Source organism: Falco biarmicus, chromosome 2, assembly GCF_023638135.1.
Source record: "Falco biarmicus isolate bFalBia1 chromosome 2, bFalBia1.pri, whole genome shotgun sequence".
Lineage (NCBI taxonomy): Eukaryota > Metazoa > Chordata > Aves > Falconiformes > Falconidae > Falco > Falco biarmicus.
Genome location: NC_079289.1, coordinates 90,432,382 through 90,458,918, shown reverse-complemented (window position 1 = coordinate 90,458,918; position 26,537 = coordinate 90,432,382). Strand labels below are relative to the sequence as shown.

The 26,537-nt window shown below is 38.2% G+C and overlaps 1 protein-coding gene across 5 annotated transcripts in view; it reads left to right on the top strand.

Annotated features, from left to right (window-relative positions):
- Positions 1 to 26,537, top strand: part of CNKSR2 (connector enhancer of kinase suppressor of Ras 2) — a 220,812-nt gene that overhangs the window by 159,212 nt on the left and 35,063 nt on the right. For all 5 annotated transcript variants that reach the window (XM_056329480.1, XM_056329479.1, XM_056329476.1 and 2 more), the window contains 6 exons: positions 393 to 565; positions 2,715 to 2,788; positions 5,315 to 5,386; positions 11,499 to 11,566; positions 16,851 to 16,951; positions 18,116 to 18,653. In XM_056329480.1, coding sequence (XP_056185455.1) covers positions 393 to 565; positions 2,715 to 2,788; positions 5,315 to 5,386; positions 11,499 to 11,566; positions 16,851 to 16,951; positions 18,116 to 18,653 — 1,026 coding nt within the window. The remainder of the gene's footprint in view (positions 1 to 392; positions 566 to 2,714; positions 2,789 to 5,314; positions 5,387 to 11,498; positions 11,567 to 16,850; positions 16,952 to 18,115; positions 18,654 to 26,537) is intronic.

Genomic DNA, 26,537 nt, shown 5'->3' with positions numbered 1-26,537 from the left:
TGAGGGTTTTGAATACCCGTGAAGTATTTACATAGTTGTATTTGGCAGCCAAGTGTGAAAGAACATGAATTTATGTGCTGTGTGTCTTTTCTCTGTAATTTTTTCTTTCTGTGTTGTGTGTCATTGTCATCCCCCCTTTTTTTTCCTTCTTATCCACAGAATATGAGCTCTGTGAGGTGCTGACCATGCCTGGTTTCATTTGGTTTTTGACTTATGGTGCCTTGCATAGACTTTGTGGTCGAAATAGGATGTTTGTAATAATTTATTCATGGGAAATTGAGGTTGAAATTTTAAATTAATTTTCTTAAGCAAATGCATAGCTTTCTGACTAGCTGTGTTGTTGATTTAGTGGACAAGTCAAATCTTTCACATCATCTTGTTGCCATTTTCAGCTCCTATTCCTGGTAAAAGCAAAAGGCGGATCTCGTGTAAAGATCTTGGTCGAGGGGACTGTGAAGGCTGGCTTTGGAAAAAGAAAGATGCCAAGAGTTACTTCTCCCAGAAATGGAAAAAATACTGGTTTGTCCTGAAGGATACATCTTTATATTGGTATATCAACGAAGAGGTAAGCATCTGTGCTCATTATCTCAACAAATACGCTGTGTAGTGCTGTTGTCATGATTTAGTGGAAAGCCAGTGCTTTGAGTGCTTATATATGTGAGTAACTATTCACCCAAATAATCACACTGAAATTAATATTAACTGCCTGACTAATATACCATTAAGGTCTGGGGACATTTAGTCTTTCAAATTCACCTTTTGCTACAAGGAGAAATAACGTACTTTCCTGTGTCCTGCTCTCACCGGTCTAGAGTAAATCTGTCCTCAAACCTTGAAAGGGAAACGGTAGTTATTTAATCCTGCCATTCAGGCTTAGTAATGGGAGTATAAACTTTAATGATGTGCTGCCTGGTGTTTCTTGTTTATCTGTGCTAGTGAAATCACCAAAACCTCTGGCAGTTAAGGAAGATGGTTTTGTTTTCTCAGTTGTATTCTCCTGTCATTATTTCTCTGTAGCTGTTGGTATGATTTCAGTGCTCATACATGCTGAACTTAAGAGTGCTAGAGCAGCCCAACTGAATTGTGTACAGCTTTGATTGTGCAACATGTTCTGTATTAGTACACATTTATTTATATCAACTTCAGCAAAAAAGCTTTTTGCCAGTGAGTTAGGAGACATTAATTTTAAACCCTATTAGTCTTATTAATAAATATGCTGGGATAAAATCATTGCCATCATGTGGACGCACTCAGTCCTGGATTTGTTCTTTTAATCACTCCAAGCATTTGTACTTAACCTGTTTTAAATACTGTGATCGCTAACTTTTCCCTGAGTAGGCAGAAAGCAAGTTGTTCCATGAACAGTTACCAAGCCTGTTTTCCCACAGACTCATCCTCTTTGTGCCTTGATCCTAGCTTCAGATCAGTAACTCTAACTCCCTCCTTTCCATCCTACCTCCTCAAGTGCTACTGTGAGGTCTTCATCAGGGCAGTACTTCATATCTACAAGTACGACAACTGGTCACCAGCAGTGGCCAAGGAGCATGTGGAACTGCTAAGCTGTGCCTTACCTTCCCATGGACAGGGGTCTGAGCACCTCTGGTTCCCCCCGTCCCAGTTTTCTCTGAAACTTGCTGAGACTTGATTACTTTTGAGACCTGAGCTGCCTCACCGGAGTGTCTGCAATCACCAGTAGATTCAAAAGCTGGCAGGGGGAGCCTCAGTGGCAGATGGACAGACAAGCAAACAGTGCTCTTGCCAAAAGTGTGTTTCCTTAGGCAACCATACAAAAAAGTAATAGCAAGATTATTCTAAACAGTGTCCTTTTAATTTAAAAATACCTGCTAATGCAAAGCATGTTACAACCTTGTACCTTCCACAGAACAACTTTAGTTCTGGTTTTATATGCTGATTTGTGTCTTTCATTTATTCATTTTTAAGAAAACAGTCATATGGACTGCATATGTAGCATAAATAACCATGGATATAGGGAGAAAAAGATCATCATTCCATGGAATTCCTTAGCATCCATATGTGTTTTCTGCAGCTTCACTTTCATGATCTGTATTAATTTCTCATGCAACGTTACGAGCAGTTAGATAAGAGATTCTGTGGTTTTCTGTATTACTGGCTTAAAATAAATAACACTTTCAAATTGTGAGAAGTCAAGGGAGATAGAATATCTGATAAAATATACTATGTGCACATCTTTAGAGGAGAGCGGAGGAAGGTCAGATATCTTCTCTCTTAAGTCTTGGAGAGAGATGAAGGTAGCTGAAGGGATATCATGCCTCTTAGCTGTGCTATCATAAAGATGGTAAACAGCACACATTGAAATTGCTTTTCCCCCTATTTCTTACAGTAGACTGCATTTCTCCTTAGTAATTAGTCCATCTTCCCCCAAAATTAACTAATTACAATTACTAATTGCCTGAATACATTTGGTCATGTTGTATATTTTCAAATGCTGGTTCAGCTGTGAAATTGTTTGAGAAAACTGGGTCTTTAAAATTGTATTTTACACCGAGGGATCTGCCTTACTACTTTGGCAAAAGTCCCAGTGACTTCTGTGGGAGATTTGCCAGAGCAGAGCATACATCAGTATTCCTTATGTAAGAAGCAGGTAAGTGAAAATACCTTTTAAGTTTTCAGTGTGGTGATTGGGTTTTTTTCTGACACCTTAACAGCAGTAATATCTAGAACTGTCTTTGCAGGATGAAAAAGCAGAAGGATTCATCAGTCTACCTGAATTTAAAATTGACAGAGCCAGTGAATGCCGCAAGAAGTAGTAAGTATGCTCAGAAATAATGCAATGATACAATAGAAAAAGTGGATCAAAGGAGAAGTTTTTCCCTTAAAACAGTGATAGACTTTGTTACAATGATCATTTGGCTGTATCACAAATAAGCTCATACTGAACAGGTAAATTTCTGTGTGCCCTTTAAGAAGGTGTTTTTACTTTATCATGAATCACAGTGCTTGACTAGAGCAAAATTAATGAAGAGCAAGAAGGCTGCTTGGCTGCTTCTGTCCCTTTATTTTCCTATTTTTTTTCTTCTTTGTTTCCTTGGGTTTTGGCAGACTTTTTGTTTGTTTGTTGGGGGTTGGAGTATGTGTGTGTGTGATACCTTTAAGCTCACACTTAAAAGCTTTACATTTAATAAAGAGACCATCCAAATAAAAGTCCTCTGCTCAAGTTTATGGCCAGGAATAAATCTTTAATGTAACTCCAAATAGTTAGCATCATCTCAGAGTTTGATGACACAGTGTATCAGTCCTGAGGCAGAGTGAAAAAAGAGAATGACAGTGATTTGCTGTGCTTTTAAGGTATGGCCTAAAGGTTTCACGTAACTTTCCTTCTCACCTAGCTGTGTGCGCCACTGTCCAGATTTTTGCCATTGCACAAATCCACTCATTATTTATATGCAAATTCAAGCATATGTAGCAATGTGACAGGTACATATTCCCACAGAGGTGTTTTTAGAGTCATTATTGTTGAAAACTTTTTCCCTTGCCTTCTAATGTTTTTTTACTGATTGGTATTATTACTATTATTATTATTATCATCATCGTCATCATCATTATTATCATCATTATTATTATCATTATTCATTTATTTATTAATTTTATTTTATCAAGACTGTAGAATCACTGAAATTTGTACATAAAAGCAATTACAAAAGTAAAATGATATGATCTTTAGTGCATACAGTTCTAAAGAAGACACTGACCTTGTATCAGTTGGTCAACATATCTCTTCAGGATGAACTCTACTCTTCACGATGGTCTCAAAGGGCAGAAGATGAAAACTGCATTTAAAAAAAAAAAAAAAAAAAAAAAGATACGTCAGCTTGGGCTTATTGTCCTGTGTCTTGGGCTGCATTGCTGAAGTGCTTCATTTTTTCCTTTTGTTGGGGCAGCATAAAATCAACTCATTTCTCAGAATTGCACCCTGCTTAAATTGTTTGGTTTTTTTTTACTTGATTTGGTATCTAGTGGATAGTAAAACATAAAATATGGCTATTAAAATTCCTTGCTTGCTTGGGAGATAAAGATAAAAACTCCCAAGAATCCAGATGACAGATGCTGTAACAATTTTAAGAAGTCAGGTTTTGGGTCTTAGTAACTTGTCACCGTACATCTGCTTTCACTTGTATTACATTGTGTCATGCTCTAATTCATTAGAGGAATTCTTTTTATGTCAATTGTATGTTACCTTCACTAGCAGTAACTTTCCTGGATGTCAATTTCATATCATTGGTTTCTTAAAAGCTATTTTCATGTATTTACATATGTGTACATACACAGACATATATATTGGAAATTGAAAGCATGATACATATGAAGAACATCTTTACCATTTTTGTGAGACACAATGGATTAGAGAGAGTTATTTTATTTATATCTTTTTATATATATGTATATATAAAATCCATTGTGTCTCAGAAAAATGCTGATAATGTTCTTCATGTATTGTGTTTGCAGTTTTCCTTATTTTCTTTGGGACTGTTACATATTTTTTGTTCTTATTTTAAGAGAGACCTTGAGGCTATTCTCAAAAATTATTCTTCTGTACTGTAAATTATTAATTACTTTCAGATGCATTTTCTGGATCTTCAAGTACTTCACCATAAATCTTTATCCAACATAGTTTAAAAATTCTTTCTACTAATTTATTTCATATTATGTATGAAATGCAGTAATCCTCTCAGCCCAGTCATGATGATTACTTTGGTGGAAAGAAAAGATGAGATGTAATTGCCCATTGCTTAGAATGACCTCAAGAACACAGTGTTGATTTATAACAGCTTTTCAGAAGTCAATCAGCGCATCACATTTTTCTGTGTGAAATGCAGTCATTGGAGCTAAAGGTAATGCCAAGGTCATCAGGATGTGAGAAATCACCAGGACTGAGAGTTTTTGTGTTGTATGGAATAAATTGTTCAGTCAGTTTTCTGTTCAGAAAAACTGACACCTACAGATAGGTGCATCAGCAAAATTATCTGATACATAAAATTATGTCCTTAAAGTTAACTTTATCCAGATATAGTACACTGCAGGTAATTGTTGAACAATATTTATGCAGATATGAATGAAGCATTATTCAGAAAGAGGTACTTGAGGAGTATTTTACTTAGTGAGATCTGGCACAATCCTAAAAGTTGTATGTTTATATACCGTTTGGGGGCATCCAACAACTCAGGAAATCTGAAATCATCTCATTCTTTGGTGACCACACTACCTTACATTTAAAATAAAATTAAAAAAAAGAGTTGTGCCATTATAATTGTATAATTATGTTTTTCCTCTACAGTGCATTCAAAGCCTGCCATCCTAAGATCAAAAGTTTTTATTTTGCTGCTGAACATCTAGATGATATGAACAGGTAAGGAAATCTAGCAAAGTTTGAGGAACCGTTCCTTAAATGTGACACTTCTTGAAGCTAGTAATAACACGGTGATGATAAATTGCAGGTTAATCTAAAAAATTGAGTTTAGTAGCTGAGAAAATAAGTGCAGAGTAGCATTGTTTCTGAGTGGCTGCATATGCTAAATACTCAATACATGCAATTTATTTTTTTTAAACAAGTTTGAAAAAAAGTTTGAAGACTTTTAGAAACAAGATTCCCTCTTTCTAAAAAGAAAGGAATGCAGCATGTGAAACTACATCCAAACACAGTTTCAGAATTCCAGGTTTCTTCTTTTCGCTGTTTGGCACCTGTGAAAGTGCAGTATCTCCAGCTCTGCTTCCCAGCATACCACCGAAGACATGTGATGCTTGCTCTGAGGATGCTACTATTTCTGGCCCTGGAGAGAACGAGAAGTTGGAGAAAGATTTAAAGCAGTCATTAATTTTTCTTCTGTTGGTGTTGAAAAAGAAAGTGGAGATTATAAGGAATGAATTTTGCACATTCTCTCTACTGCCATGAATTTAACCAACATGTTGAAGTGAAATTTTCATTGTATTGAATTTAGTGGGGAAAATTTCAGCAACGGAAAAAGAACAAGGACTTAAGTCTTATTTCTTTGGGTATTGAATTTTACTGTTACCTATTTCAGGCCACTGGTGCAATTCTTTTTATTTTTTCCCCCCCAGAAAAATGATTGAGACTTCACCACAAAATAAACACAGCTCCTCTTAATTCATTTGAATGATAAATTACAAACATGAATCTCATGTCTGTTCAAATATTTGGGAGTTTATTTATTTTCATCATATAAACTGAAATTTATTCAGTTCAAAATAATAAGCCGTTTTCATCATATGGCAGAGGATGCAAAAAAAAATCTATTACTGCAACCTGAACTTTGTTCTATCTGGGATCATGTCTGTGGACATCCTTGGTGAGCAAAATTGCTTTTAAAACAGAGGAAAAAGGAGATAAAACTCAATCCATAAAACTGTTAGTAAGTGCTATAACCATGGCTTAATCTCTCCTGCATGTACTATATTCAGCTACCCGGCAGAGCACACCTTCAGGGTAGTGCCAGTTCTTTACTGATAATATTTGACTGGAAAAGTATGCAGATACTATACTATGTTTGCTTTCGTTTAGAAAGAGCTGTCTGTTAACATTTTTTCAAAAGTTCATGCATGACTAAGGCTCACTTCAAAAGTCTGTCCTCAGTTAGAAAACTTAAAACCTTTTTATTTCTTTGTAACTTTTTAGGCTTGCCTTTCCTTGATAATTCTGTCAAGCCAGTCACTCAAAGTACAATTTGCTGCGCAGCAAACAGAATAATGGCATGGTCTATTCAGCATATCCTGAACTACAGGAGTAGATAAATTATTTCTGTCAGGAAGTCCTCAGTCAGTATGACAAGGCACCTTGTTTCTAAGAATAAAAATATATATAATTTTTCAGTAATTGGAAAGCAGCAGCAAATATTCCTCAGTACTTTAAAAATATATTGCACAGCCTAAAATTCAAGAACTAAAAGATTTTTAACTTCCCAGCACAAGTAGTCTTTTTATCATATTTTGAAATAAGTGCTTATTAATTTATTTAGGTTGAGCGTGACCCAATTGTAATCTGAATTACGCACATGTAAATTTAAAGTAACTCTATCAAGGTTTATGGAATCACTTGAAATTCTTACATCTGAATTGCCATCAGAGTCTCACCAAATAATTTGATTTTTTCTCTTTGTTTAATGTATTAGAGAAACTAGTTCACTTTTGCAAATGTTGAATTAACTCAATATATGGGGAAAAAAAGTGGGTTACTGAAAAATAATCTTTCAAATGCAGAGCTAATAAAATATTTCCTCTGTAGAAGCATTTTGTAGTCTAGCTGAAGTAAAATACACAATCAAGTTATTAAGTTAAATTAAGAGTGTTTTGATCAAGTACTGTTCTTTCTGTTGTCAGGTTTATGACATACATTTTAATTATGTATCATGCAGTCATTTCAGTTCTGTCTATACTTGAAGCAGAAGAAATAAAAGTAGAAAACTGCTAATACATAGTCCAATTGAAAGTTCAAAATGGTTCAGTTCCCTCATCCCTTATATAAAATGGTCTAGTTGTTTTTTAAAAAAAAAATGCATGATATGAAGGTTTTGTTTGTGTGTATCTACTCACATAAAATGGGTATTTTAATCTCAGTTAACTCTGTCATGATTTAAATTTTCTTACTACTTTTATGACTGTGCCACACCATTAGGCTGGTAAAGAGACTGGAGAACTATGATCACTGAACTTTATTGTTGTGGCATCTGAAGTTCCTTTCATCTGCATGGTTGCAGCAGCAAAATTGTTCTTTCTACCCTCATAACATGCTTAGTCTGAGTGAGGAGAAGGACAGACTATCCTTTATCAATGCAAAATACTGTTTTGCTGGTATAAATGTACAGTCATAGAAACATCTAACTTCAAAATTCACTGTTATTCCCATTCCAAGAAAATATTCTGATGCAGAAGGCAGTCCATATACATCTACTAGATGATACTATATGTAACTATTTTGATTTTCCGTGGTAACTGTGCCTGCTACTTTATGGACTAACCATTTGTTCTTTACTCAAAAATCCTGATCAGCTCAGAGGCAAATGCATCTTTTTCAGGGTTGGCCAGCTTAAATACTTGAAATACTCTTCCTTTTTATTCCAAACTGTCAGTTTTTTAAGTGGTGACATATATGGCTACCACAATTGTATCTTCTAGGTAGGAAAATCCAGTCAGTAACTTCATGTGGAATATTTGTCTGAGAATTTCCTTGACCTACTGTAATTGAGCTGTCCTCTTACTCTTTTTGTGACATTGAGTATTGACATTTATAAGAGAAATGAAAGCTGACAAGTCAGCTTGTAGTATTAGCACATGAGAAAATCTTTGCAAGATTTCTAGTGAAGGCAACCTCTAAAAATTCTCCCGCCACATCTGCAGGCCTCTTCATTCTGGTTAAACTGCAGTTGGTACTTAAAGACACTGTAAGGCATCCATATTCTTGTCCTATATCCTTGAGCTTTATGAATAAGGACAATTTGACACCCTGCTTTGACTAAAAAAACATTGCATGTACCTGGCATGAAATAAGATAGAAAAATGTTTCCTAATGTTTTGTGAGAATACCATTACTGTGCATTCTTCTTTACAGAAGTTACAGGTCTACACAAAGATATATTTTTTTTTATCCTGTTCTATCTGTCATAATTGTTTTAATTAAATACTGACAAGAAATGTATGTACTATTCTTAAAAAGAAAAAAAATCTCCAAAATCAAAATCGAGATGACTGCTACAACTACTAGTGCTGCTGTATTTATTGTCATACCTAACAAATAGATCTTATAATTCTTACAAGAAATTTAAAGCTGCATTTGCAGTAAGGAAGGAATATTTTCTTGGCTTCTCACCCTCTAAAAGTTACAGTGGCTACCAGGACACAGAACACTGCAGGGAAGAAAGACTTAAATCCTCCCATGTCCTAGTAAATATTCATAGTAAGGAATATTTGTATAATTGTACACTGGAACATTTGTCTGTAAAGTGGACATGGTTTACTCCTTTTCCATTCTGCAGATCTTTACATTTCCCTGTGATACAAGCCCAGTGCATTGGATTTCTCATACAATTCTAACTTAAATGAGCCATAACTCTATCCAAGCTTTATTAAGATAATGTTAATTCTCTAACCATATCTGAAGAAGCTTTAGCAGCCACATAGCAGAAAATATGCAGAAGAAGTCAATACCATTCTTTAGTTTCTAAACTGGCAAACAGCTCAAAAGCTGTTTGTTAGTGGTTTATAGCCACATCAGTGCTTTCTCATTCACCCTACAGGCATTGCAGGTGATATTCCAAACCATGACACAGATAATGATCTGCAGAAAATCATCAAATGTGAAGTCAGTCTGCTGTCTTTCTCTCAGACTGGTATACATTTCCTGGGTGGTTCTTATCAGATTATACTTTTCAGGAAATAACATTTTTCTGGAAACAATCATCTACTGTAGCTGTAAGCAGTATAATGGACTGTCAATTAAGTGTTTGTTAATTTAATCAGTTACCTTACTGTCACGCATGCTTCGTGCAAAATGCTATCTCATATTTAGGGCAGAATGAAGTTTTCCAACAGGAGAACCTTTGTAGGTGTATGGTCTAATACTCTGTGGTCAGCAGCGCTCTCCAAAGGGGTTCTGTAGGTGGCTGTTCCCTGCTGGCTGTGCTTGGGGTGTGGTAAACCGTGAGCTGAATGGGGAATGTGAAATCCAAAGTATGCAAGAGGGAGCAAAGGGCCACCACTGTCTGCCATGCCATTTGACAAAACAGGCACTTGTCTTCTGCTGCTGCTTTACCCTTTGAACACGGACAAGTTTGTGGCCTTTGTTGGTCCCTTGGCAGCACGGGGCTGGAATGTTTTGAGTGAGGTTCCTGCCTCAGTGACTCTCATTTGGGCTGGCAAAGCTGTCGAGGCAACTGAGCTTTATTCCCCAAAGAAGGCCTTCACATACCAGGAACGTGAACCTAAAAGATAGTAGCGGGTCACCTTTATGTGTGAAGATGTGAAATCATTGTCTGAGACATGATTTGTTGGATTTTTGTACCTATGTGCCAGTTATTTTTATAAGTGTATGGCACTTCCTAACAATTACAACTGAAATTTTAAGTCTCCTTCAGCTTCCATATTGTCTGGTAAAAATTTTGATTGTATGCTAACATGAAGTATTCTGTAATCACTTCAGGAGTAATTCTCTAGCTTTCTTCCCAATGTTTGGTGATTTATGGACCATTAACATGATTTACAGATCATATATATGATCACTGTTTGTGGAAGGACAGTGACGGGAGTTAATTTTGAGGAGAGTAACTGTACTTTATGATCTGATGCCTGCTTAGTTTGCACTGAAATGTCTTGAAGGCTGGCATGCAGGAGTGATTATCAAGGTGTATCCCTTGCTGAGACAATACTACATCCTGTTTCTGTGCACACAATGTGCAAATGAAACCCATCAGGCACAGTTTTCTGAAACAGGGCTTTCACATTCCTGAAAAAAGCACAAACCTGCTTTCAGTTGTCCTCCTGTATACCCTAGCAGTAAAATTGCAAGCCAGTAGGTTGGCAAACCAAGCCTGTCAAATCCTGACTGTGGAATGACTGGAGCAAGTAATTCCAGGTTTACCATGGAATGGACAACCACGGGAGATTGTTGTAGTGATTTAAAGCCTCACTGACGGGGGACCTGATTTAGTGTAAGCATTTGTATAATGAATACCCTAATTGCCCCATGGAGGAAGAAGGCAGGTTGAAGCGGTGTGCTGCTGCAGGCAGTTGAGCGTATACTTGGCACACTGCTGGAAGACAACAGGAGTAGTTCTGGTTTGTTTGTTTTTTTCTCAATTTCTGCAGCTTTTGGAAGCATTTTTTCAAGTCTAAGTTGAGGTTAAAGCCTTATATATGAATTGCATTGTGGCAACTGTCTTTTCTCCCCCTGCTTCTCTGACATGAACACAAAAGTGAATTTTGATATGTCTCCTCTTTGTACTTGGCACTGTAGGTAAGCTCTAAAAGACATAATGGCATAATTAAACCTCACTGTTTGTGAGTGAACTTGTTCTTTTTATTGATGCTTTCTGCTCTGTTCCTCTGCTAAGTTGCCAATTCAGGCCTTAAAATATTGCTTAAATCTCTGGAAAGTGGTATTTATTCTTAAGAAGTCAGAACAGCAGGAGTACTGGTGTGATGACATATCTGTGAGCAGCAGACTTAATAGTTCTTTGATTATCTCCGAATCCTTTATTTTACAGATGTTTGACATCATACATGGTTTTCCATTTGAAATAAAACCTTTGCTGTGAAAAGCGTTTGTTCAACAGCAAAATCATAGATCTTTGGAGACTCCCTGAGTAAGAGTATCAAAGAAAACTGCTGTCTAATATGAAAAATAACATTGTCCTGAATCTCCTTCAGATGCTTTTAACTTTGTTTTTTGTAGAAATGCAGCCAAAAATTAAGACGCTCGATTGATATCACTGCTTTTTTTAATATTATTTCAGATGGCTAAACAGGATTAACATGCTTGCTGCTGGCTATGCAGAAAGAGAGAGGATCAAACAAGAGCAAGGTAATGTGGTGTTAGTTTGGTTTCTTCTGTCAGCTCTTACTGCAAGTTCATCTGTTCTTTTTTCCCTGCTGTGTATCAGGCCTCAATCTTGTCATCTGAAAGCAATTCACATATGAGTATCACTGTTGTTGCTTTATAGAATTCCTTCTTTCTCAGGGGTTTTGATTAGCTCCTTCAGATTCTGGTCCACAGACACTGGATAATTCCTAAGAAGGCCACAGAAGATAGCTAAAAGCAGAAAATGTACTGCTGATACGCTCCAGTATGTGGTACCGAGGAGTTTGTGTCCCCTATCAGAAGAAACTTAACAATCTGTAAACTGAAAAAAAAAAATTTCAAACATTGCACTTGGTGTTTGAATTCACAGGGGGCAGGAATGTATGAAATTGGTCTCAGAAATAAAACCATTCTTCTAAATTCTGACATGATTGAGTTTCCCCTAAAGACTTTAATTTTAATGCCATTTAATTTGGGGGGATTTCTACTCTTTTTGCTATATTGAGGTGTGTGCTAAAGCCCTATTGGCATTTCATTTGGAGTTGCAGGTTTACAGCATTTGACATATGTTTATTTTTAATGTCTAATATTTCATGGGTTTAAACAAGTGGCATATGGAAAATAATGAGTTGCTTTGCTTTAGCTTGCTGCAGTAGAAATCCTGTTTGCAGACAGGAAAAAGAAAGGGTCAGTCCTCAGTGGTGTTGGGGAGGTTGTTCCCTAGAGTTGTCAGTGATTCATAGAAGTGTTGCTATCCAGCTAGCTGTTTTGGCAAGCAGCTGGCTTTTGAATCCATGCTCTTTTTTTACAGATGTACCTGGCAGCAGGCACCAGAAAATTGCAGTGGTCATGACGATCCAGAGCTTATCCAAATGTCTGTCCGCCCACTGCCCACTGAGTCAAAACCTCACTTTTTAGTTCTGTGGCGCTGCATCCTTTACCAGTAGGGTTCTGTCTTTTGGCCCAAAAAGCTTACAGCTCGGAGCTGCAGCAGCAATTTATTTAATCTAGTCTTTTCTTTACAGAGACTGTATTTGTAACCATTTTTCAGGGAGAGTTGTGTTCAAAAGACTATCACTTTGAATTTGCCACATGGAGTCTTCCTTGCCCTCCAAAGTCATGGTTCTGTACCAACCTATATGACAGGAGCCTTAGCCCTGACCTTCTGGTCTGGTGCCACGAGGAAGATGCACATGCTTTGTCTCCCTGCAACATGTTGCTGCAGTGCAGTTTTCCTGGGAGATACTGTGCAAAAAAACCTCCTTTCCCTGGTAAGAAGCAAGGGGTGACTTCGTCAGCCAAGTAGAAACATCAAGAGATTAGGATTTCTGTAGTGGTAGAAGATTAAAAGAAGCATCAGAAAATTATGTGTGCCTTGAGTCATACCCTGATTGCCTCACCACAGAGCATCCTAGGAGGATCAGCTAGGGGTTGAAGAGCAGTGTCTTACAGCATACTGCCATAATTCAGAGGTAGCAATGTGTGTGGGAAGGTTTTTGGGCGTTCTGTCATTCTCACATAAAACTAACTAGGTTGTACCTGCTGTTGCCTCATTTCTAATCAAGTCTTCCAGTAAGTGCAGCTGCTTATTCTGGGAGTGTTGCCCATCCCTGGTTTAGTCTAGTATGGTCCTTGGCACATAATGTCATTCATTAACACCAGGCTCTCCACATTCACACAACCCAGGATAGCAGCACCATGCTCACTGTTCCTCCAGTCATCTTCTCAGTTCCTCACCAGACTTCAGAATCAGTTTGAGAATCTGTACTCCCCCAGGCAGCACTACAGTAACCAGTTTGGAGGGACCTGTACACCATCTGTCACTGCTTGAAGATGCTGTGAACAAACTCTGAATCTTGGAGTCTTCTAGGAAATCCTCTGTGTTAGCATTCAAAGCCAAATTCAACTTCTGTTGGCAGCAGGTTGGCACTAGAATTACAGTAGCATGTGGGACAGTAAGGGAAAAGGTATATGAACAGTTATGCTAACTCTGTCCAAGTGCACAATTGCAGACATGATACACCTTTCAAAATCCAGATGGATGTGGAGAAATATTTTTGCTACCAAGCAGTCACTGAGTAATAAAATTGCAGATGATTCAGCTCCTAGACATGAGATCATGTGCACTCAGGCCTCATATTACCTATTATTAAAATGTCTCCCTATTGAAGATAATCAGTGATAACCCACTTACTATGGAAATTATATACGAGGCACTGGCAGAGCTCTTTATTACTGTTCTAAGGCCATTCACTCAAATTGATTTATCATATACAGGTAGGTAAAACTATATCCTCTTCGTGTTGCTTAGTTGTGTTTAGTGTTGGAATCGGTATCACATTCCCCACTCACTGTCATACAGTGTTTCTGTGCCTCTGGTGATTATCCTTGGCTCCCAGCGCAGGGGCTATTAAACAGTTCAGCGGTGTCCCTAATTAGCAGAGGCATCAAGTTAGCAAAGTAAAACCTCTCTATCACTTCAAGCATTTTTGCAGGTATAAAAACTGTTAAACTGGAATTTTCTATATTCAGTGACTGTACCAGTTGTCATCTACATATCTGATTTTGCAAAAGGTCTTTTATTTCTGTTCAGTTCAGCCCTTTGCAGCAAAGCTTTGTAATACCTCCGAAACAATTCAACAGTAGTTGTCAAACCTGTTTCAATTAAGGGTTGAGTGGTTCTGAATCTAAAGTGCATAAATATATTTCAAGTGCTTCAGAGATGCACGATTCATCGGATTGTGGGTGTACTGCTGAATAAAATGTCACATTCTGTACAGAACAGTTTTATAAAAATACCATCAACTTTCCGTATTAAATACAATGAATGTTAGCAATATGGCAAGGGACTTTCTTGGATGGAGAAGTTATATACTTTCCAGTCATATAAAATCAGAGAAAAAAATGCGAGCTTATATAAATAGAAAATATTTAACCTGCAAATGGCAGGTCAGTGTTAGTCTATATGTAATATATGCAGTCTATTGCTCGTTCAGAAAGCTTTCAAGATATGCCCAATGCATTGAGCTTGTCTGTCAGTGAATTGGACAAAACCTGCAGAGAGAAATATGGCAGCCATTTGCTAGCATTATACATATTTTAGATGGAGTCTAATGAGTCAGTTGCAAAAGCAGAGCATTTCAAAAAATTGGTGGGATGCTATTTTCATACACTTCATCTGGAAGTTGACCCCTGTGACTGCAGAATTTTTTGTAGACAAGCTCTAGGTTGCCAGCAGAATTCCCTCTCTGAGGTAAGGTGCACAGAAACATGATCATACATTGTTGTGTTGTGTGTTGATTTGACAGCAAGAACGTCTTTGTATTTTTTGCCAAAATTGGAACCTTCACTGATGCTGCTAAATGTTACTTTCAGAATGAACAGTTGAGCTCCAAGTCTGCAGAAATGTCTCTGAGTGATGCAATTCTGACAGGCCTCTTTCCACACGTTGCGCCATTAGGCTTTGTTATAATGGGAACAAACATGCTTATAATGCCAATATTTTCAGGTGGTTTGAGTTGCTGGGAACACGTTGCCTTAAAACTAGGAGTGATTTTAAAAGATTTTTCACTGATTTAGTCTTTCATTCACCAAAAGTTAGTTATTTGCAGATTTCTAGAGATGAAACTGGAATTTTTTATTTCATAGTCATGAAAACTTTATTTATACTATTTATTTATTTTACTGTTTAAAGAGAAACTCGCAGCTGTAAGCTTGCAGGAAGAAAATCAAGACACTCAGAGTTAGAACAGAGTTGTTACTACTTGGAAAAATTAAATAGATAAATAAGGCTGTCCCCACCATTACCACAATCTAAAAATATACAAAATTTTAGGTACAATCGTTTCAAGATGGTATCATTTAAAGGTAAGTTTTAGTTTTAAATCTTGAATAAGGTTAGGTACAGTAGATCATTAATCATGCAATACAGTAATCATCTTTAGTAACAAAAAAATCATTAAAGTCATAAGTATATGTTGTGCCAGCTTGGATTTTTGATTTAGTTTACGAAGCAGGAATCAATCTTCTCCTCATCTATGAAAGAGAAAGTAGTAAGTCATGCAAGTCATGCAGTTCATTGAACACTTACCAGGTGAAGTGAAAATTGCCTATGCTTAGTCTGTGAATAGTCCAAGCTAAAGTCCAGTTGTGCAATGATTTTCCCAAATACTAGAAGATAATAAACCAGAAACAAAGTGACAACTGAAATGTTTGCATAAGCCTTACAATGTGTAGAACCATTGAAGTTATCCATCTTGAGCTGAGTCTGCAGTTAAGTAGTTTTCTTTTGTAAGGAATATTAAGGTCCAGTGTCTGTTCAGTTAGATGCTGTTCTGCTTCAAAAATATTTACACGAGAATAAATATAAATACCTGTATGGTACTTTCTTCCACGTGTTTTCCCCTTTGACCAAGCTACCGAACATGTGAAATGGGCTTGATCAAGACTGGATTTCCTGACAAAGCAAAACCTCATATCCTATTAAATTTAACCCACAAGATCTGCATCCTTTGTACTTTCTGATCCATCTTATGGCACTCTAAGCTTAAATGTCATTGTAGTATTTTTCAGTACCATATCAGCTTTATGTTCTTGCATGGGTAACAGGGCAGCAGCTTTTCTGTGAAGCAGCTATATGGTACAAATTTTTTCTGTCTTATCTTAAATGCAGCTGTTTGTTATAAGAAATCGAATTGAAAAGCTTGGGTAACTGGTGATATGCAATGGAGAAAATGGGTAGCAAAATAGCACTGATTATTCATGTGTGCGATAACCCCTACTTGTTTGATTTGCCAGTTGGTGTTAATTATATTTGTTACAGTTACTTGCAGTCAATGAGACTGAGCAAGTTACATTTTTCATCTTTTCTGTTCAACAAATACTTTCAGTATTTTCCAGCCAATGTATGTCCAATCATAGTTATTTTTATGGCTGTATAAATATCTGGAAATCTGATACTTGCATTAGGAGTATTCTTCATGCATGTTGTATTTATAAGGTGTGTACAAGAGTTAAATTTGTGGCTCATTTGCAGGTTGATGTTTAATATCTCTGCAGTGGGGCATTAGACTTAGTATATCCCAAAGTGTTTTGAATTTTCCCTCTCTGGATTTAAACAATTCTAAATTACAGCAGCTAAAGTTTACAGAGCCGGCATTCACTAGTATTTAACTCTCAGTAACACCAAGTAAGGAGTTCCCAGTTGCTTTTGTGAAAGCAAGTCGCTGATATACAGAGTATCAAAATGTGTTGGTAGTTTTTCATCTGATCTGTATGTAACTTGCAGATTACTGGAGTGAGAGTGATAAGGAGGAAGCTGACACTCCATCAACACCCAAACAAGACAGCCCACCACCCCCGTACGACACATACCCACGGCCTCCTTCAGTAAGTAACCTGCAACTGTCTACAGGAATGACTATATGAAGTGTCACTTTTACCTACTGTCCTGCTTAAAACCAGCACATGCACACGTTGTGGCACTCTCCAGTATATTTTTTGAGTCAGCACTTGACCTAAGGCAAGTTAAGTAACATGCATTGCTAACTTTTTCCACCGATTTACAGAGAATATGGATTTATAATCCCACTTGCTGTACAAGCTAGATTAAGTTACAGAAATCTTTTTTCCTGTTCTTCATGCACGATGGACCCCTATGCGTCCATGCAATCCCTCACTGCCCCCTTATCAACTTCTCTGACAAAATGTTGTTACCTCAGTAACAACGCAGACTCTTCTCTAAGGCTTCTACCCATGAGCTGTGAAGCTTTACAGTAACAAAGTACACTTGAATTTTCAGAGAAATGCCAACATGGAAATGTTCTGTCTTACATCACAAACAGTGATACCAGTTGTGCTGTTGTTGTGAAAAAGTAGGTTTCTCTGTAAATTAGAACAAAAGGGGATTTGGTTTTATTTTCTTCTTGAAGCAGTTGTTGGTATAAAATCAGAGTATGAACTTCTAACTTATTCTTTGCTACCAATTTTAATTTTCATGTCTGTATACTCAGACAGTGTTAAATAATGCATCTTCCTTAAATACAGGGTTTTTAAATGCAAAAATTTTCAATGAAAAACTGGGAAAGTCAAAGGAAAGAGTGTTTATGGTGTTTCATTTGAACGCAATACCTTATCTTTCAAAATCATAGATCTTTGAACTGCACTGAAGCATTGCAAACACGATTCTGAAGAAATGTTTAGCAAGATATGATGAAAACAGGCATTTTTAGTGGACCAGGCATATCTCTTCTGTGGCTTCTGTAGTGCCATGTTCTGCAGCATTTTCTGCAAATAATTGTGTTGGCTTATTTTATACACTAGGGGACATAATAAATGTACTTATTATGAATAAGTTTCAGTGTTTGACCTGCAGGTGTGGTGTGTAGATACGGGCATGCCTTAAGGTTAGGATCAGGGCAGGTTAATCAGGTAAATTTGTGCCTTCATTACTGAACTGGATGCCATCAGTGACAATGACAACTACATGATTGTTACTAGTGTTAGGTCTCAGTCTACACTGATCTAAAGATTGCTCCATTGCTGACATTGTAGATGAGCTGCGCGAGCCCTTATGTGGAGCCAAAACACAGCCGACTCTCATCGACGGAGACCTCCCAGTCACAGTCGTCGCATGAGGAGTTTCGCCCAGAGGTGGCGGGGAGCGCCACCGACTCACCAGTGCGCAAGACGGCAAGCCAGCGGCGCTCCTGGCAGGACCTCATAGAGACGCCACTGACGAGTTCAGGACTCCACTACCTGCAGACGCTGCCACTGGAGGACTCTGTGTTCTCCGAGGCAGCCGTGGTCTCCCCCGAGCACCGGCGGCAGTCAACCTTGCCCACCCAGAAGTGCCATCTGCAAGACCACTACGGCCCCTTCCCCCTCGTAGAGGGTGAGCGGATGCAAGTGCTGAATGGGAATGGGGGAAAGCCCCGAAGTTTCACTCTGCCTCGGGATAGCGGCTTCAACCACTGCTGCCAGAGCCTTTCGGTTGGTGCTGCTGATCAACACGAAGAAGCACAGCAGAAGGAGGTGGAGGAGGAAGAGGAAGAGGAAGGCAAAGCAGCAGAAGAAAACCAGGAAGATAAAAGTAAGTATGGGATATTTCTGTGGCTTTTCAAGAGTCCTGTTTGTGTAACACAGAGGTTGTTTTTCCTTTTTCCTATCAAAAAAACCCCAACAGCCTTTCAACACCCCCCATGTTTTACCAGGTCCCCGTTGTCACACACCTTTTTGATCTGCCTTATGTATAAGGCTTAAAACAGAGTGCTGCCTGACCTCTCATGATCACCAGACACTTCCCCATAGGCTGGTCACCAATCGCCCACTGCTAGTTATTCTTAGTTATAAATGGATTTTGCATCCATGCTTTCTTCACGCTTCCACTTGCACAGTATCCTCCCCCACTGACACATGTATGTCTCAGGACATACTCAGTAAAATTTCCAGCCAATCCCATCTGGGTTGTAAAAAACACTCAGTAAATCCTGGAGTGCAGGGTCAGGCTGTGATTGTGTAGTATCAAGGTGGCAGTCACAAGACAGCCCAGAAAATATAAGAAGTTGAAAATGAGAGTGTATTTTCCCCAGTTCCTCACCTTGTGATTTATATAGAGAAGTTAAAAAAACATTTCAAACAAACACAAAAATTAATGGAGAAAAACTATGTGACCAGCAGGGCTTAAAAAAAAAAAACATCATTATGCTGAGTAACTGTGTCTTACAGGGCACATTAACTCCATAAATATTAGTGCTATTTTTCAAAAATAATCCAAATAAACAGGGATTGGAGAAGGTCCCTGCTCCTCCTGAATGTGTAAACACATTTCTGTGTCTGTTTCATGCTCTGTCCTTCACTGTCATTTTATGGAGCTTCCCAGCATGTGTTGCTAGCAAAGCTGGATTCACACCCAAGTCGTAGGGTCAGTCAATGAAGCCTGCATCCATGGATTGTGTCTTGATGCTGCAATTAAGTTACGTGAAGTGGCAAGGAAGGCACGATGACCCCTGAAGCTCTCAAAGAGTCTGTGCTAGCTGGTTCCTTCAAATTCAATTTTTTCACTCTAGGAAAGGAGTTTAAAAATGGTAAAGAGCTAGGAAAGCAAAGAAAGCTTTGGATAATTAACTGCCTACCTACCTAAGTTAATTCATTAAGGTTGGGCACTTCTGTTGAGCATTAGAATTCATGTGTACATTATTTAGTCTACTTGGGAGAGATCAACAGTTTTCCATTGCCCTGATGCTCTAGACAATAGATTCTAAACATCTCAAATTCTTGACTTTGAGAAAACAGTGATTTCTTTTGCAGATACTAAACTTGATGTCATTAAAAGTTAAAAAAAAAAAAAGGCACAATTTCAGTTGTGTTCATGCATGACACTTTCCAAAAAAACCATACATTTATTAGGGTAATATTAGGCTCTTACTGACTGTGAAATGAAGCTGTCTAATTAACAGGGTTAAATTTCATCAACCATGCAGAATGTTTTATCCTCTTTTTAGCCTTCAATTTTGGTTTTCACGTGTGTTTTTACTGACATTGATATAAAAATAATTTTTAAAAAATTCCTCACTGTCAACAAAAAGAATCAAGGAAACTTTCCACTGGAGTTCCTGTGCTGTCTGGACATTACTCAGAGATACTGTTGCAGGGCCTAAGTTGTTAGGTGTTTTAAATCTCAATTTTAATGCTTTTGGGTTCCTGGTTGTAACATTTTATATCGTACCATACTAATAAAGAGCTAGTGCTTGATTTAATAGGCCAGAACTTGGGCTCTGCTCCATCTTTCTATACCGATTTCCAAAAAGGGAGAAAAAAGTTTAATTTTTGTGGTGGTCTCCCTGTATACGCATACTTTTCTTTTTCTTGGAGCGAGGTTTTCTTGGTTGAAACATTAACAGGAGATTGCTTTTGAGACATTAATGACCAGACAGACAAGTAAAGTGTTCATGGTGAATTGACCATGAAGTTATAAAACCAGAAAGAAAATACTGTTTAGTCTGTTGAAAAGCTTGTTTAATTGCTTGTTGCTATAGCTGCAATGTTGTGTTTGCAATGCTGGCTTCTTCCAGTGCTCTTACCAGTAAAAGCAGGAGGATTTCATGCAAGTGGTGTTCTTAAGTGCAAAATCCAGTTTCTGAGCTGAGAGGTTTTCTTAGTCCACTAACAGAATGGGTACCCTCGTGCGTGCTACATCATTGCTCTGCTCACCTCCATTGCTCTGGGAAAACGAAACATTGCAACTGGCTGGAGAAGGGGAATGCTCTCCCTTTCAGAAATGTTTTAACCTTACCCTGAACCTTCCCTGATGTGGTATCAGATGAACCTTTTAAATGTATTTATTTGCCTTACACATTTGTGATCCTGATGTAGTTCTGAGCTCTTGGATGATTATGTGTGTTCTTGTGTGTGCATATATGTGTTTTAAAGCTTAATCATTCCTGTTGCTTTTTGTGCGGGACAAGGAATGCAGCTACTTTCAGTTGTTGCTGTACAAGTCAAATACCATGGCCAAATGTTTGTTTTCTGAGCCTTTTGTTTTTACATTCCCACTTTTAAAACCTCTGGAGTTTAAATCAAATAGTAAAATGTAGTCCTGTTTCTTCCAACTTCTTTTGCAGAATTCTTTTCAAATAACCACACCACAACTTAGGAGCTCCATGCTTTTTCAAATGCTGTCTCCAGCTGCTATAATTTAATGTAGTTCTATTGACTTTCTCCTAAAAATACACTGATTTGCAACAACTAAGCATCTGCTCTCTGTTAATCACTACTTTATGCCTTAAATAGGTGCTGCAAGACTTTACTGACATTACAAATAGTTCTGTGTATCAGCTCTGCTGTAATGCCTAGATACATCATGATAAACTGAAAATACAGGTTGTCCTTTCCTGTGTTTATCCATTAGGACCTAACTTTGTTGTGTGTTCAGTTGCTTCTTTCCGTCTCATTATATCACGTTAACATTGTACTGCTAATATTTAATGGATTGTTCTATTTCCCTAATTGAAATGACTTTTGTGTAAATCATTTAGATGTTCCATATTGACACCGTCCTGTAATGGTCTCTTGCTTTGTAATCGAAGAGGATTCTCATGTGGATATTTGAGTTTGTCCGTGCGTTTGCTCCTGAGGTTGTGAAAATGGCAAACAACATTCAGACCTGTGGCACCAAACATGCCTCTTGCTGTGTTGTTCAGAGGCAGGCACGCGTGGGGAGCAGCTCCATGGCTATGGCGCAGTGTGTTGTGTTTCTGTGGTTCAGTTGTGAAGGACAAGTTAGGCCTTTTCAGGTTTGTCTTCTGATAGTGGGACATAATAAAAGGAGGCAGCTGTGCATCAGTCATGGCACTGTCACCCCCTGCCCCTCTGGCCCCACTGGTGTCTGCGCCCTCTGTTTTAACAGATTTCACCACTTAAGGCCAAAGAACACCTCTAGAATCTTCTTGGGAGACTGTTTCTGGGTTCTCTCCCAGGGAAGCTTGCTTCATTTTTTGTTTTATTATTTGAAAGTATTTTTGATGGTGGTTCCTTCATTTTCAAAGACTTCTTTGGTTTGTGGGACAGTAATAGGAATAATTAAGAGTTCAGCATTTAACAGAAGCAGGTATTAGCTCTCTACAGTGTAACTGGCTGTAAATCCTGCCAACTTAGCTGCAAAAAAACCTGTACTTTTTTTTCCTATACTCACTAAAAATGTCTTTGAAGAACAATAGCACCCGTGGGAATTTCTGGTGCTGTCACCTACCCAGACAATGCTGCGGTAGCAACTCTGCTGCTGACTCCACGTGCTGTGGGGCTGGCCAGAGCAGTATTGGCACACCTTCCAGGGAGCGCACACTTGGGACCTGTAACAGCATGCAAGTGAGCTTTCCACTGTGCAGGCTTTGTAAGATTTCTTCAGGAATATGGGTAGAAAAGCATTGGTGTCTATGTTTGAGTTTGAAGATGTATTTGGAGCAGGTAATAATCACTTCCCACTGTTCATTTCCTTCTACATCATTCCTCACCTCTCTGTTCTCTTGCTTCTGCAAGTTTTCTGACCTTTCCCTCCATTCTAAGTACTGTGATTCCTACTGATGTGGTTTAGGATTTTTTTTTGTTGCTACTGCATCGTTGTAATTTTGGAGTATCTTTTATATAGGGTGGACAACTTTTACAAAGTCTTAAATAGATATCAATAAATTAATGGCTGTCCTTTGGGGGCAATTGAAGGGTGGGGGCCATTTGTTTGCTGCACTGATTTTCCCTCCCAGAGCATTTATGAGATGCAACCATCTTCTATGTGTGACTTGTGTCACCCTGAAAAGATTTTGCTATGTTTCTAAGCCTGGGCGCATTCACAACGTGGTGCCTGGCATTTTGTTGCATCACCATAAGCTCTTCTTCAGGTTTGCAATATCTCTCGGCATCCCATGCTTAGTCCCACACAGTCTAGTGAGTGCTGCCCCAGAGGAACACAGCAGCCTCATGCTTCAGTCTCCGAAACGTGTCTTTTAGCCTTAAACCGCTGAAGACACTTGCCAAAGGCCAGAGCAGGAGCTAGCGCTGGCATTTTGCAGCTCAGAGAGATGTCCAGTGCCTGCAAAGGATTTGAGGAGAGCTCCCCTTGATGTCGCTGAGAGCTAGTCTCTGAAAGAAATCAAATATCTGCTTTTGCTGAGGTACCAAACATGAGACTTCTTTCTTTTTTCCCCAGTAAAAAAATTAAGAACCATCAAGAGAATAATGACAGAAACTGAGAGCAGTTTCTCCCACCCCACCTACCAGTCACAGAAGTTAAATTCAAGGTGGCAGTGCTTTCACAAAATAGGACGCATGGGTTTAGGGAGTCCCATGACTAGCAGCAAGCTTCACGCACTGTGCCAAGAAGGTATATACATGGGACATCCTAGGTGTCATTTGACTTCAAGAAGGAGTTTGTGCTAGTAAAAAATATACTCTGAATAAGGTCAGACATTTCAAATTCTGAAATATAAGTACGGGGAGGGTTACCTCTTTTTAATGAGAGGCCTGTAATACGCAGCGCAAATGATATCTTTCAGAAAGATCAATGTTTTCTAATTAAACACTGTGTTACGAAGTAGTTCGCTGTGTACCACTTCTAGGTTTTGCTTCTCTGCCTTTTGGATAGGGTGTCTTTTCACTTTGGCAGGGTTTAGGCAACAGTGAAATGTGGGAGTCAGGATGAATAATGCGAAAAGCCTGGATTGCACACGCTGCAGTTGATGGGGATGTGTGTCTGAAATGAATAGTGTGGTTTGCTTTTCTGCCAGCCTCCTTCCATTTTAGAGGGGATACCATTACCGGTGTCCTGTCGTCCAACCACCTAGTTAGTTTTACCTGCACCAAGAGACAAGGAAGAGACCATTAAGATACCATATTTTCCCCTCTGGTATTATTCAAGTTAGTAAGGGTGTGCATGCCTGGTAGTATCTTAAATAAGCAGAGCTGTGAGAAATGACAGGTGATGTTTCACATTTAAAGTATTCCTTATGAGGCTAGCGATCAGCATGAGTGCAGCACCCTCTGGGGCACTAAAGGGGGTGTTATTCCAGCTTACTACATCCATTATCAGTCCTGTACAAACCAGAACATTTGTCAGGGTTGGGATGTTTTTTGCTCAACATCCTTCTGGGAAGTACAACCCGTGCATGCTCAGACACTGAACTAGACTAATGAAATGGCTGCTTTTTCTGAGCGTTGTTTTTGTTATCTGAATTTTCATTCCTAATTCACTTTTGAGCCTTCCTGTGGCACCTGACTGGGTATTTGCACTCCTGTGGGCTGAGGACCATTGGCATTTCGTGCTTTTTCTACTAGGAGGAGGCCTGCCTCCTCCCTTCCACTGCCTCCAAGGTGCTAGCTTTGTTGCTAACTCAGAATGATTAATGAGCTTGCCTAAAAATACTGCCCAGTTATGTTCGAAAATTAAGCCTGTTAGTTTACAGTGTAAACTACTAACCTTTGGTATGGATAGTTTATATATTTACAAGGAAATTTTCATCAGTGGCTCAGTTTCAGGAAGGAAGGAACCATGGAAAAGCAGAACAAGACAGTGACAGCCATATCACCTGGTCTGCTTTTCCAAGCAAATGCTTTATGTTCAAAATGTCTGGTGGAATGTCATGTCTTCAAATACTACTTATTATTATTTTATTATTATTATTATTATTAATGAAACCATTTAGTGCTTCAATTGTCATAAGATCCAGTGAGATCCTAGGGAACTGTATTATATGAAAATGAATGGGTGGGGGACAGCACTGCTGATGATCTAGGTTATATGTCAGGCTAAACTTCTTTATCCTTGTTAAATTTTAAGGTACATGTTTATCTGAATAGGGATTTCTATATGCTTCCAGAAGCAGCTGCATATTTGGGAAAATTGTCATCCCAAATCGGAGTTGCTTAATTATCTTCTAGCTTTCATATATGTGTATATGTTCAGCTGCACGTATAAAAATGTGGTTTAGACTATTATATTAAAAAACATTGATATGAAAACTGACTTGGACAAACAAGTACTGGGAATATGTGTGGTTCTTTCTGAGCAAGTTCTTTAATTAAAAATTTAAAATTTATAAAATGAAGCTTTACCAACTCTCATATGCAAAAGAAACTCCATTGTAGAAGTGGGTTTGTATTTAAATAAAAATAGTGGGATACAAAAACCTCTGTATTCTGATTTTAAATTTCAGTTCAAAGGGGAAAAAATGCCTGGAGTGTTTGAAAGCCAAATACTGAATCATTTACTAAGCAGCAATTCAGAAAGCAATATGGGCTGTCAACAAAAATAAAAGTAGTTTAATTTTTTGCCTTTTAGTGTTTTTACACATGAATGCATTTTACCCACAAATTTGTTGTTGCCATATTTTAAATTTTAGTAGATTTCCATTGCCCAAGCTGCTAAAAATGCGAAGGAGAAGTGAATTCCTTACTCCTATTTTGGTTTTAATGGCTTTGGGTGTCGTTGCCAAAAAAGGTCATCTGCTTTTACCTGAAATATATGGATTAAATGGTCTTTTTACAAGCAAAAGAAATGCTCAAGAGAATTTCTTACATGACTGTTCTTATAGATTACCTTTCTTGCAAAATTTCCTTGATTCTCTTGGTAAGCTGGTGGCTGTCAAGGGAGCCATGCTATCAGAGACACCTTCAGGTTAGCTGGTTTATAGATGTGGGCAATAGCTTTCTGGTTTTTTCCTACTTTCCACATTAATTCTTTGGCTGGGTGTTACACAACCAGTCCGGTTGCATTTAATTTTTGCATTTCTTGGTGTAAGCAAGCTCTGTCCCTGCCGCTGCCCTGTCTGAGTCTGGCTGCAGCAATGCTGTCCTTGGGAAAAGACAACTCCTAAGTGGCAGACCACCTCACAGGTGATACAGGGAAGACAGTCCAAGGCCCCTAGGGCCCTCTGTTTGCGGTACTGAAGGATATGCAGCTGCTTCCCCCTTTGTTGGCCTGATACGTCTCAACAGCAATACAAAAAAGCCTTTTTTTATGCTTGCAGATTCCACCCCCTCAATTTCAAATGGGCTTTCATTCTGAAGTATAATACAGTCCCATCTTAAACAAGGATATGTAGCTTTTTTGAAATTACTTAATGTACGAAAGGAAAATCAGACCTTTTTTTAGAGAAATAACATGTAGTTTTCCATTAAAAAGAGGGTTTACCTGTCCCAAAATTTATACTCACAATCATTTTGATTTAAACCATGAAAAATATACATTTTTTTAATCATGTACATAAATCTTCTCACTGAAATGTACTGAAAATTGTTTTAAAGACACTCTTAGATTTGACCACTGCACAATACATGAGGAAGCCACTTTTCATGGAATTTTGCAGAACTGGGGTTGTTCCTCTTTGAGATGCAGCAGGCACTTAGCCTAATCTGAAAGCTTCTAAATACAAGGGAAACAGACATCTACAATGAAAAAAAGTTAGTCAGCTATTGTTTGTATGAGAAT